The sequence below is a fragment of the Perna viridis genome, chromosome 1 (genome assembly GCF_037379345.1).
Source record: "Perna viridis isolate PV_CMFRI_1.1 ecotype Kerala chromosome 1, ASM3737934v1, whole genome shotgun sequence".
NCBI lineage: Eukaryota > Metazoa > Mollusca > Bivalvia > Mytilida > Mytilidae > Perna > Perna viridis.
Window position 1 is genome coordinate 66,116,037 of NC_142445.1, and position 13,704 is coordinate 66,129,740.

The 13,704-nt window shown below is 33.6% G+C and overlaps 1 protein-coding gene across 1 annotated transcript; it reads left to right on the top strand.

Annotated features, from left to right (window-relative positions):
- Positions 1–2,052: 2,052 nt before the first annotated feature.
- On the top strand, positions 2,053–9,954 carry LOC148629915 (uncharacterized). Its single transcript, XM_088559749.1, has 2 exons — positions 2,053–2,367; positions 7,515–9,954. The coding sequence occupies exons 1-2, from the start codon at positions 2,185–2,187 to the stop codon at positions 7,902–7,904; spliced, it is 573 nt and encodes a 190-aa protein (XP_088415875.1). The 5' UTR covers positions 2,053–2,184; the 3' UTR covers positions 7,905–9,954.
- The last annotated feature ends 3,750 nt before the right edge of the window (positions 9,955–13,704 follow it).

Below are 13,704 nucleotides of genomic sequence, written 5' to 3' on the forward strand. Positions count from 1 at the left end.
TCCTTCTGTTATTGAAGCATGGAACAAACTCGATCCATCTGTTCGCAATCTAGGCTCTTTTTCAAAATTCAAGGCAGCACTAAAAGATGAATCCTAAAAGATAAGTACACCTTCATATTATTCTTATGGCCCACGAAAATCTTAACATAATACTCTCGCAACTCCATTGTTCGGCTTCGTTTCTTAATGGAGATCTTGCTAAAACTAACATAGTGTCTAGTCCAGCGTGTAATTTTGGTGCTGAAACTGAGGATGTGAATAATTTCTTCTTTGTCTGTCCTTTCTACAGTGATATTCGAAACGACCTTATTCATAAACTGAATTGGCTACCCGTGGAAATAGAAAGAAGTATTCTCTTAAGTGGGCATCAAGATCTTACAAACGAAATGAATATAGCAATTGTTGAAGAAGTTCATATATCAAGAAGTCGAAACGTTTCCTCGTTGTTTAAAATACTTGGAGGCGTCGAGTCCACACACAAACTTTATGTATTTGTTATTCTTTTGTTTTGTTATTTTATTTACCCAATTGATATTAATTGTTTTCTTTTGCATGTCATTTCTGTATATCCTTGTAGTATACTCTGTGTAATATTGTAAGAAATGTAATTCGTGGGAGAAGACTTCATAAGTTTGACTAACTTGTGTCCCATCCCATTTGTTCTAGTTGAGCAAATACAACTGTTATAAACTAAACTAAGAACACTCTTCTTTTTGTGCACTGGTACAACTTGTGCAACGTTTAACTTATCTGGAAAAACGGAAGTATATAAACTCTTATTTGTCATATTTGTTATTGGTAGGACAACAACTTGATCGGCCAATTTCAAAACCTTTAGTGACACTTGATCAAAACCGGTGACTTTATTAATACCTACTCCACATACTTGCATTTCTACAATAGTACTATCTACAGGTTTAAAAAAAATCATCAACATTCTTGTTTTCACAAATTTCATTAATTTTCAAAATACTAGGGTGTTTTTTATCCACTTTGACAGAGTCTTTTCCAATGTCCTTTCCACATTTATACCAGAATCCCAAAAGCTGCTGTTATATTTCCTTTCTTGTAAATCCATGCAGCTAATTTCACGTTCAGTTTCTGACAGTACATAACAATGGGAAGCAGAAGTAGAACTCTCTAAGTATCACGTGTAGCCTGCAGAATTTGACATGTTTACAGCTTTGGTAAGTCAACCGGGATAGTGCATCCCTGAGTTAATCATTTTATAAACCGGCTCAGAGTGTGGCATCTAATTACGGAATTCCTGGACTTATCGAAATTTCCACGCCCTAAAATGGGAATCAAGCAACTACAGGATTTTTTTTTAATATTCTACAGTTTACACCCAGTCCTAGTAATTTCCATTTTCTAAACTGAACATGTGATCATAGTCAAAAAGTGATTCTTCCCAAAAGTTACATTTTGCAATTATCAATTAATCAGATCCTATAATACCCTGTTTATTTGCTTTTATAAAATATGTTTATATGTTGAATATGTTGTCGTTTTACCGTTGTAAGTTCTACGGTCCAGTACTGACCATACCTATAGTAATTATTGCATTTGATCTGTGCACTGTAATCCTATGAACATACCATAAATCTGAACAACAATATAATTACCAAGTTGATATAAACCTGATAGAGTGGATAAATATTTTAATAATAGATGATAATGATATCAAAACCTCGGCATACATATCTTAAGAAGATTTGTTCACTCGGAAAAAATACCCTTAAAATCAACAATATGCTCTAAATTGCATGAAGTCTCGTTGAACAAAAATGTCAATGGAGCGCTCTAACGCCTGTCAAAAAGCTAATATGATTGTATTAATCTATTTAATATACCTATTATAAAAATATTAAACGGGAGATAATTAATTAACATTTTTTTCAATAGGCGCGACTGATTTCTGATCTATTCATCAAACAGGTGATTCATCGGTATTGTATGGAGGTAAATCGATATGGTATTAAATGGTTCCTATTTTTAATATCAGTGCACCAAATCTCAATATTTATATCTACGTCATAAAGTTTATCACTCAGTATACAAGCGACAACGGAAGACGAAAGTTCTACGGAACTTGACAATTACGAGACCGATTCGGTTAATTTTTACTAGGTAGTATTTATCAACGAGAGGCTTTTAGCTTCAAAAGAAAACTATAAGTGAAAAATGGAAATTGAAGTTATGGATAAATATACAGCTGGAATTGAATTGTCCAACAAATGTCGGGAATTTTATCACAAAAGAATGGAAACTGCAGAAACAATGAAACAGAGACTTTCGCCACTTCCTCAGAAAGAAAGGAGAAAATCTTCACTAGACAATGCCATGGAAAAACTTAGCAGCGAAATGGTAAGTTTATTTACTTCTGTTTAGGGTGCAACTATTTTTTGCCGAGATTGTTTGATGTGATTGACCGGTCTTTTTGTATTTTTCTATCACAACATTTTCCAATTTTGATTCATTTTTACAGCAGATACCATAATATAGGAGAGTTCTATAAAATAAACAAGAGAACTTTTAATTTATATATTTTAATTGATGTGTGGGCACTATGATCTTTGAGTGTAATGGGGGATACTAAGTTATATCAACTTGTATCCACTTAACCGTACTTCATGTATAACTTCCCCGTGCAGGTCCGGGTGTTAAAAGAATAGGCCTGCAGCAGCGCTAAGCCTGTCGTAAAAGGCGACTAAATGGTGCTCAGAACCCTAGCCGGGGGCTAGGCCGCTCTGCCCACAGAGCAACTGGGATGTGTGCCACAGGTGGTGGAATGGGGTACTCCTGGCGTGTTACATGCTGGGGTTGTCAGGCTATAATACAGAAAACCTGACTGCAAACCATAGTGGTGCACCGTGTTGGGAAAGATGCCACGTTCCTCGCACGTTAAAGAATCCTACTGTGGTATTCTCCCGGAGTAGGAACCATAGGGCTCCGCCACAGGAGGTTAAATTGCCCGACCCTACCCACCTCTCCCTATTTCCAGTGGCTATCAAAATTTGTCGACCCTATTGTCCTTATGTCCCATCCCTTGTTCATTTCGTCATCATTTTATGTTCATTTTATCATCAATTTCATGTTCATCGTCTGAATGTAGCTGAAATATTGCTGCTCGGACGTTAAACCCCAACAAACAAACAATCATGAATAACTTATACAACTGTAGTTGTAACATCAGTCCACAAGATGATTCCCTATAGTATATTATATGACTTCTGTAGTTGAAAAGTGATACTTGTGAATTTTCATTTTCAAAGAAGCATGTGATTTATTCCGTTTCAGTTGAAAATAAATATTTCCATAAAATTGTCAATATATTACCCACAGGCTAAAGGAATAGATATTTTCAGTAGTATATTTATCATACTACCGATCTTCATTTACTGAAGAGTTTATTCCTTTCGAAACCAGATCTGTAAAAGCTGTAAAATTTCGCTTTTTGTTGCTGCTTATGATTTAACTCATGACGCTGATAAACTGTATTGCAGTAAGGGTATCAAGATAATTACTTATATGAGGCGCAACATTCTCATGTGTTTATTTATAAAACTGCACCTACTATGAGGATACACCGATATTTTTTTCACCCATCTGCAAATAATTTTTGGCAATCCCTTTTACAAAACCAATACAGAAACCGTTACATCTTGGAACTTTATTTAACATTATCAGAGATAATTAAAGATGTATATTGTACAATTTACAAACGCTGTATGTGGTTTCTATTGATATAACGGCAATTGATAATATAATAATTATAAAGTGAAAGGAAAATTCGTATAGGAATGTTGGCTTCAAGCGCCTATCGAGTGTTTTACATTCCTTTGTATAATATGTGTCTATTTTGTTTGTTTTTGTTTTATAGAAACGAAGTACAACAATTCTAGTTAAAGCTAGAGACGAATCTAATATAACAAATTGTAGTAATTGTGTTTCAGGTTAATGTTACAATTTTGGAGACAAATTTATTCATTATGAACCCTTATATCCAAATTTATACATCATTATACAGCCTGTGTGCTTGTTCTAGTAAATTTCAATGCGACAATAATTTTAGGTAAATTATCAGAAGAAACATCCTATTTATAGAGTGACCTAGGTGACTCATGTTCGGAAGCTATGGAAAAAAACAAAGTTGGTTTTCTCTCCCAAATAAGCCAACCGAAATGAAACCGGAATTCAAACATGCAATAATACCCTTAAAACAAAAATCTTTCTATTCTTTAATAGACAACACTATAATATCTAAAATGGGGTCAAATTTACTGACATCAACGGTAGTTAGGTTAAGGAGATTTAAAAAAAGGAAAAAAAAACACTATAAGAGAATAAAAACATTCTACTTGTGTTACAATATAAACCTACTGCCTCAATACAACTATTTCATTACCTACTCCAACAAAAATTGACAAACCTAACCCCCCCCCGCCAAATTTATAGAAGACGTTTTGGGGATCACTGGAAGTATTTCCTATTTGTTGTAAAGGTTATACGGTGGTACATATGTTTTGTTTCACAGATCTGTTCCTTTTTTTAATAAATGATAATAGTAAACTACTTTTTTAATATATGAATCTATACAATTACAGTTCTCTTTCTTCAAGTGTGTCTTCTTTCACTGGTCTGCTCCTTTACAATTTATATGAAAACTCTGTCGACACTCCGAACTGTTCCTGTGGATTTCAGTTGGATTTTTACCATATCGGTCGGTCATCGGTATTGCCATTGTGAATAGACTTTTTTAAATGGAATAGGCGTATTTTATCCATTGTCAGAATTAGAAAAGGTTTCTATTTTCGGTCTAAGATTAAACATTACAACAGCTAATTTACGGTATTATCATATTTTTCTCTCTCTGATCTATTGATAATACATCGATCAAATCATTAAAATTCTATTTACATTTCTGTAGAAGATATTGAAATGTCGTATGCAGTATACCTTTCCAATTAAAATGCCAACTAAGATTTCTCAAGTTCGGTAATTATGAGAAATAAGAAACCTCCCACGAAAAACATACTTGTTATAAAAATAATCTTTCCTTTTCCTTTAACAACTCATCTTCTCTTAAGAGTCATTTCCCAAGTAATGAATTATACGTGCGTACTACAAAACAAAAGACAAAACTGAGGTCATTCGACATTAAAAAACTCAAAATTTAAGCTCTTCGTTAAATTTGGTCATTATCTAAATGAGAATTAATGAAAGTACGTGACTATATACAAAATTATGTATATATATGAAATATAAAGACTGAGCACATAATATGCACATAATTGTACATAATACACATGCCCCCTTTTAAGTGTTTGAAGTTTAAAAACTTAAACAAATTATATCATAAAAATGGTGAAATCAAAAGAAAAAAATACATTGTATTAAGACGGGCATACCAAAAGGTGGTTGCAGTGGTGATAATTAGGGGTTATCCCCCCGACTTGGGTTTATCGTAGGGGTTTTGTAAACAAATCTATCATCGCTTAATCAATGTAACCAACAAAAGAAACTTGATTTTTATTTATGTTAACTATTGATTACAAATGAGAATCTACAGGAGGTCCACAACTCGCGTATCAATGATGTCACTAGGGCTAAGTTACATAGTTTAATCTGATATTGAACCGATAAATTGAAAATTAAAATTTACTTAAGATTTATAAACTCCGTTATACTTTGTTTCTTAGTTCTTCGTGAAATGATCTGAAATCAGACTTTTCTATAACGGGGTTTCTATAATAATATTGAATAAAAACCACAAGATCAGATTTGAATTATTGAAACCAAGTACGTGATGAATAATCTATTGATGGGTTTTCTTTGTAAAACCCTTAAGACAGGCACTTAAAGTCGGTGTTCATACATGTCACATAATTTGTGAGATAAGCTTCTGAATAAGATATGTTTGTTCGAATCCCACGTATTGATAGTAAAGAAAATATGATCCTCGAAAATTTAGAAAAGGGGTCATCATAACGATAACGGTGACTTATGGTTGTTACTAAGCAATTAATTCAAACTGACTTTTTTTTAAAATCTGGCCAGAGTTTGTTAAAACCACATTAGGATAATGGAAACCAGGACTATTTTCAACACAAAAAACTTCTTACATTAAGTGTGACTCTCAACCACAACGACTTCCTCTGTTCTTGAGGTACTAAATGTTTATTTTCCCTCGAAAGGAAGAACCTGTTGATAAAATATCATATTTCCAATTAGAAATGTAACTTTTCCTCGTTGGTACCTACACCAGATTATAAGTGTCACTTGTTTACAGTGAGAGGTACACGTTCACACCACGCGCTTTAGTACTAGAAGTCGTCTGCAGCTAGGACAACGACACTTCGTACAAAAATAGATTTTTTTTTCTACAAAATTGAATACAATATCAAATAAATATTTAAAAAATCACGATGACATGCGGCACTCTGTTTGTGAGTGACACGAAATGAATTTAATTAAACATCATAGTCTACGAAGCCACATGACGCCTTTCTTTAAGAAATCAATTTTACCAAGGACTTTATATTGCAATTCATCGTATTACTTATCTGGTCGACACTTAGTTGCATAATTTTAAGTGCATATCTTTTGCGCCTAGTAAGTTAGTACAAATACATAACGTTACAAAGACTGGAAGCCTTTTAATGGCAATGGTATCGGTGATTCATGCACATGCGAACAATAACAGAAAAAGTTTTGTTTGTATTGTAACCAAGAACCATAGGTATTCCCAATCAAAGAGAATTTTTTCTGAAAAAGAAACACAGATTTCTGTGAGTATAACCCCCCATCACATATATGGTACAAGTTTCAGTAATAAAATCAAAGACTGAAGTCTTCAAAGTCGCTTATCGTCAAATATTCTTTGTCACTGATTTTGGCTTACTTTCAACATCCGAAATGGCACGAATGCGATATGCTCTAAAATCGGGTGACTTCGGCTAAAACCTTAGTTCCCTTGATATGATTGCGTAATCTTTCGTAACCGTGATGACTCGAATATTTTCAATCACCCGGAACAAGATTGAACAACTGGCAATGGCTATATATATATATAAATATATCGGGGTCCTGATAATTTATCCCATAAGAAGCTAGAACTATGAAGCTATGGCGGTAAACTCGGCGAAGATCTGCAGCATTGCGTGGCGTATAACTGTATAATTATGCAAATTATATGCGAATATTAAGTACTGAAATTACGAGTGAAAGAAGTCTCTAACAATATTAACGACTTAAAAATGATTGTCGTGAGTTCTGTTGCAGAAATTTAATTTTTCACGTCGAAAACGAGTTACCTTCTCCATACGTCTTCTGTACTGGTCTCTTTGTTTTTTTATTGCTTAGTTACATGTACTATGTATGTTCTGTTTTGCATTATGACTGGCGTCGGCTATCTTTTTATAATCGTCGAGGCTGATTTTTTATGACTTTGCTGTCATTCTTTATTCTGTTTAAAGCATAAACTGTACGTCATATTTCTCAATTTTATTCAGACTTCCTTAATGGACCAAGATCTATCACTGATGAAACAGCTCCTAACACTAAATGAGGCCATAGAAGACCTAAAATGGCAAAGCAGAAACAACAGTCGATCTTTCTCAACAAGTTCATGCGACCTGTGTGGCTCAGACTTATCCGTATCCGACACAGAAATGGTTTTCCATTCCGACGACGAAGATAAAAATACCGACAAATCAATCGACGTAAATACCAACGACAAGTCTACCTTAATGGACAAAAACTGTGAATTGAGAAAATGTAAAATAGTGGACAATTTCAAAAAACTAAATAACAACATAAATGACTCTGCGTTCCTAGAGAAAGTCAGCGAGAAGTTGTTAGATTTCAAGGGTTCGTGTGACTCTGGGATAAACGACGATTAGCATAAAATAACGTTGTAACTATTGTTGTAATTAGAGATAGTTCAGGTCGAGACAGCTGACAGCTTATACAATATAGTACATTTTACATCTTGAAACTTTTACATCGAGCAAATACATCAACAAGTAAGCAGGAGAGATAAAATATGCAAATTTCGACCGACGAAAATTGTAATTCGTTTAAAGAATAAAACAAAATATTGACTTATTTGTAATGAAAAATAATGTAATTGTATCTTCATTATATTGTCATTAATTGATCGATAAAAAAAATGCTGAACAAAATCAAAACTACCTTTCAGTGAATAGGTATTTTGCCTGTTGGTTCCACGCTGTCAGCTGTCTCGTCGTCGTCGTCGGTGAACCTGTAGAATGACAAACCCTTTTTTAGGGTTGTTCTAAACATGACGAGTGGTGTTTTATCACGATTTACTTATATAATACTCTACAGATTCATCGTTGACATTGAATTTAGGAACCAACATATGCTAATATCCGGTGACAAGAATCCCAAGGTTGCGACACACGAAAAAAAAATGTGTTACAGAGACATAAAGTTTTTATGTGATTTTTTAAGTTTTATTTGTGTGGTGAAGACTCAATGTCTGAATTTTGCTTTTCGAGTTTTTATTTCGAAAAATTCAAACTTTGAGTTTGTTTTCTATGACTCGTATGACTTCAAAGGCGGCAAAAATGCCATTTGCCCAAAGGTATTGTGTATTGTGTAGTCGTCGGAGCCCAGTTGTTTGATGATAGTCGTAGTCAAACATTTTTGGTCTAACTCTTTACATGTTATCATACAACGTATATAGAAAACAAAGTCGGTATAATAACATCTTAAACTCTTGAAACTGTATTTCAATTTTATCTCCTTATACGCAAATACATTAGTATTTGAAATTAAATGAAGTTCTTGACTTTTGAATAACTGGGCTTCGATATCACGGTTTCAAATGAAACACTGTTAAGGAATGTTGTGATTTTATTTGCCCAAGCAATTGTTATTCTAACTATGACTAGACAAGTTCACGCCTTACATGGACATGTTTTGTATGAAAAAAAAGTTGTAAAACCTTAAATCATAAAAATGTATATGCGGGCAATGTTCGTAACAGCTGTTAGAACAGGTTCGTTTTTCCAATTACTCTTTACAATTTAATAATTTACTTTTATGCGGTGGGAAAATTTAAAAGTTTGAATATTTGTTTAAAAATTATCGAAAACATGCTTTTATGTAAAATGTATAAACAAATTTAAACAGGTCCGAGGTTTACAAATACATGATCTATTGAAATTATATTTAAAACTCTCGTGTAAACACTGCATGAGAGGTTTGTAATCTCTCTGCGGAACTACCATAGGGCTATACAAACCCACTATTTATTTACGGTTAGGGTAATGTAGAAACAATATTTAACATATTTTCTGGTATTGATTTTTTTTTACCAACATTGGTCCTCGTGTAGTATCTTTTTTCATTACTTTCCTATGGTTGCTTATGACACCAGAAAAAATAAACAATGACATATTGCTTTCAATTGAAAATTATTAATTGACACCTCCCTTTATAGGTCTATTACTCAAATTTCATCCTAGTTTAAAAGATCATAATCGAGTTTAAAAGGGTAAAATATAACTATCGAAATATAATCCATTACAATTACTGTTATAATTTTTGTCTGTATTTTAAAGATATTTTTGCAATAAAAACCTGATTTTTGAAGCACAAAAAATTTCTTCGGAGTTGGTTTTAGCTTGAATTACTGCTCAGTCATAAGATCATAGATTGAAGAAAAAATACAGGTTTCGTAACTAATTTAAATACATGTACCTCTTAGTTAGAGACGATATTTGAGCCGTCGTCATTTTTTTTTTGCATGACAAATCAGGATTCCGAAAATTTGTCCTGACGGGAGAATGTACAACATATTGTTGGGCCAGACAATTTAGGTACATCTTAATTAAATTGTCATTGTTTGTAATTATTATGAATTAAGATCAAAGGATCAAAGAACTGCTTCAAAGAACATCTTTAATAAATCTCTAAACTTAACACCGTTATTGTCTTCATTGGCCCTACCTCGCAAATACAATAGCATAGAACAAACTTGTGTAGAACCAGAGATCTTACACAGTAGACCAAAGCGATCAAAAATCACGGTGATTTTGGGAATTTCAAGGGGACATTTTGACATTTTTACAAACAGTACTATAGCCCCCCTTTTTCTCCTTGTTCTTTGTTGTTTTTTGTTGTTGTTTCTCGTTTTGTAGGAATGCCAATCTTTAAATAAACTACTACAGTGTATGCCTTTAAATATGAAAAAAAAAACAACAATATACACAAACAATAACAGGAACTTGATAGCCTTTCTAGTTCCTTAAACTATGCGAACACAGTCTAAATTTAGACATCATAGATCTGATTACACGTACTCTGTAGCTACTATTGATTGTATCTTCAAACATTTCTATTGCACAATCCCCTGCACGAGATTAACCCCGTAATACAACCATCAAAACATCTTGTATCTACTGGTGGGTGTAATATATGGTAAACATCACGTCCTTACATTAATGAAGTGATCTTTGGAATACAAGAAACTACACAGGAAATACACATGTATTAAAATTTACAAGCACTCGTGCCACTTGAAAAGAGGAAGCATGACTCTTCAACGCAATAACTTGCAAATTGTTAAGGAGCCATTGACAAGTCCAAAGTAACCTCAACTTTTATAGAATTCAATTTGAGCATGATTCATGCAATCTTCCTATTTTCCTGGAGAAAAAATAATGGAGTTAGAAACGTAGCCAGTTTTAATTGTGCTTCTGTAAGAAATATGTGTTGCTAGTAAACGCGGGTCAAGATATATAATAAAGGGGCACTAACAAAAAAAGGAGGTTTCCGGGGTATTTATTTGCTTTTTGTCCAAGTATGTAATTATTGAACAGAAATAAAACAACTCATCGGTGAGGATACTCATACTCGAAAAGCCTATTGATCATTTTTTTTTAAATCTAAAGGCAAAATAAAGAATAACAATGCAGTATAAGACATCCGATATGAAAGTTTCACAAAGAATACATTTTATTGATGTGAATTGATCGAGAATTAAACCTATGTTCTCTTTGTACGTGAAGTTTTACCATAGTATAGCCAAAGCTTTTAACCTTGTTACTTTAAACATATTTTAATGCTATATCGTATATTTTTGTGTCAGACTTAGTTTTTTTTTCACTTAATATTTTATTCAATGAAGAAGACATTTGTCCTATACTGAATGCTTTATTCAAGATTGTAATTTTTTACATATGAAACTATTACGTGTAAATTCATTCATTTTTTTTAAAGACCTGTCATTGTTGATCTCTAGCTATACAAATGAGGTACCAAAAATAATACAGAAACTATACCAGTAGCAGGTCTGTCTCGATAATATGGACAGAATGATTGTTTTTTCAAAATCAAATTAGGTTTGAAGGATCGAAAAAAAATAATAAACCTAAGTACAGTTATTAATTTGGAATTTATCAATTTTTTCAATGGAGTATAAACGCTAACCTTGGTCTACATTACACGAAAAATGCCAGTCATCGTCGCCAAAAATACAGCAACTATTATGTTACTGTCCGTCTTACTACATTTCTGACATACCTTAGTTTTTTAATCAGTGATGAGTTTTAAAAACGCATATCAATTATGGTCTCCTTCAAATTTAGTTTTTTTTTGTCTCCTGACGTCATATCAATAAAAAGTGCAATTACGAATTGTTACGATTTGATCCCAGCTTATACGGGGAAGATGAGAGTCAGCAGCAATCTAATGTTTTTGTACAAGATGGAGGAGCGTTGATCCGTTAATCCACTGCAGAACGGTTATCATTCGTTAATAGATCATAAAACAAATCGTATAATCAATAAAATAACAAAATGTTTACGATTTTTTTAAAGAATGCTTTACGAATTGTTTCGCTCGGTTAAGCTAGGACGACTTATGAAATGTTAGGAGTGGTTTGCGAGCTCTATACGAATAAAATAATCAAGAATCATAGACAGTCGTGTAAACAATTGTGACATGTCAAAAATTGAGAGGATCATTAATTAACTGAAAGTGTAAATGCGAAAATTTTGTCAAGAGCAACTTTCTGTATCTTAATTTCTTAACATATTCAATTTCGATATTAGGCACATTTTACATCAATATAAATGTGGGTTTTCCCGTTAATCCAATGAAAGTGAGTGCATGTTTCGATGGAAAAAATGAGGGAAATAACTTTTTTTATATAAATAAGTACATTATGAATTTCATCAGAACAAGGAAACTATCTAATTGTCTTTGTTGAAATGTTACTGATAAATTTAAGTTTAAAAAAAATACTTGTTTTTGTCTTTGTACACTTGTTTTATTTTTATGTTGAAAAATGAACAGCCAGGGCAACGATTCCACAATAGAATCCTCCACCTAACTGTCACACAGGGCAACGATGCCATAAGAGAATTCTTACCTAACTGTACACAGGGCAACGATTCCACAAGAGAATCCTTCACCTAGCTGTCACACAGGGCAACGATTCCATAAGAGAATCCTTCACCTAACTGTCACACAGGGCAACGATTCCATAAGAGAATCACAGGGCAACGACGCCATAAGAGAATTCTTACATAACTGTACACAGGGTAACGATTCCACAAGAGAATCCTTTACCTAACAGTCACACAGGGCAACGATTCCATAGGAGAATCCTTCACCTAAAAGTCGCACAAGAGAATCCTTCACCTAACAGTCACGTAAGGTAACGATTCCACGAGAGAATCCTTCACCTCACAGTCACACAGGACAACGATTCCACAAGATAATTCTTCACCTAACTGTCCCACAGGGTAACGATTCCACAAGAGAATCCTTCACCTAACTGTCAATAGTAAATGATTTATGCTATGCTAATATCAATATATTTCAAACAGTTTCAATTAGAATAAGCTCAGTGATGGATTCAGTTTGAGGAGGGGTCCATGGGATAAACTCCACCGCTTTTATATTAGAAAATTTTGACAAAAAATACTAGGGAAAGCCTAGAAGACCCCCTATTTTCTGTCAGCGTTAATAGCTCTATGAATTTCATGGACTATTATATCTAAAGGGAACCAGGATTCAAACGGTAATTAAGTATAACGCTCATGAAACAACCTAATGGATGTACCATAACGAACCTCGAGTTTACGACGACCATAAAGATTTTGTATTGATACTTTCAACTTATAGCAACATAACCCTGTACCAGAAGTCTAATTGTAAGAAGTCGAGCACGGTACAAAAAGTCGGCGTAGCTATGGCAAGCTCTGGTATAACGTATGGGTTGTGATATGAAAACTCCATACGCAGGTGGTGAAGGGATATTTCCACATATGAAAGGGAAGATATGACGATACTGATCAAGAAATCATCTCTTTTGTCATATAATTTGATCCTAACAAATGTCTTCTGTCTGGTTGGAAATCTTAGGGAAGTATCTCCTTTCAAACAAATTTACGGAAGCATAAAGTAAAGCAACTGCCCGTTCATCTACCCGTCAGCGAATACTATCAAATCAACTTGACCTTATTTGGTTCATATTAAGTTCATGGTAAAGATTAAGGTTAAAGGTCAATGCAGAGGGTAAAAAGGGAAATTATGCATGTATTTTTATTGATATTCTTGGACAAAAACATTAGATTGCTGCTGACTCTCATCTTCCCCGTAAAAGCTGGGATCAAATCGTAACAATTCGTAATTGCACTCGAAATAATTCGTAACTTGCTCGTT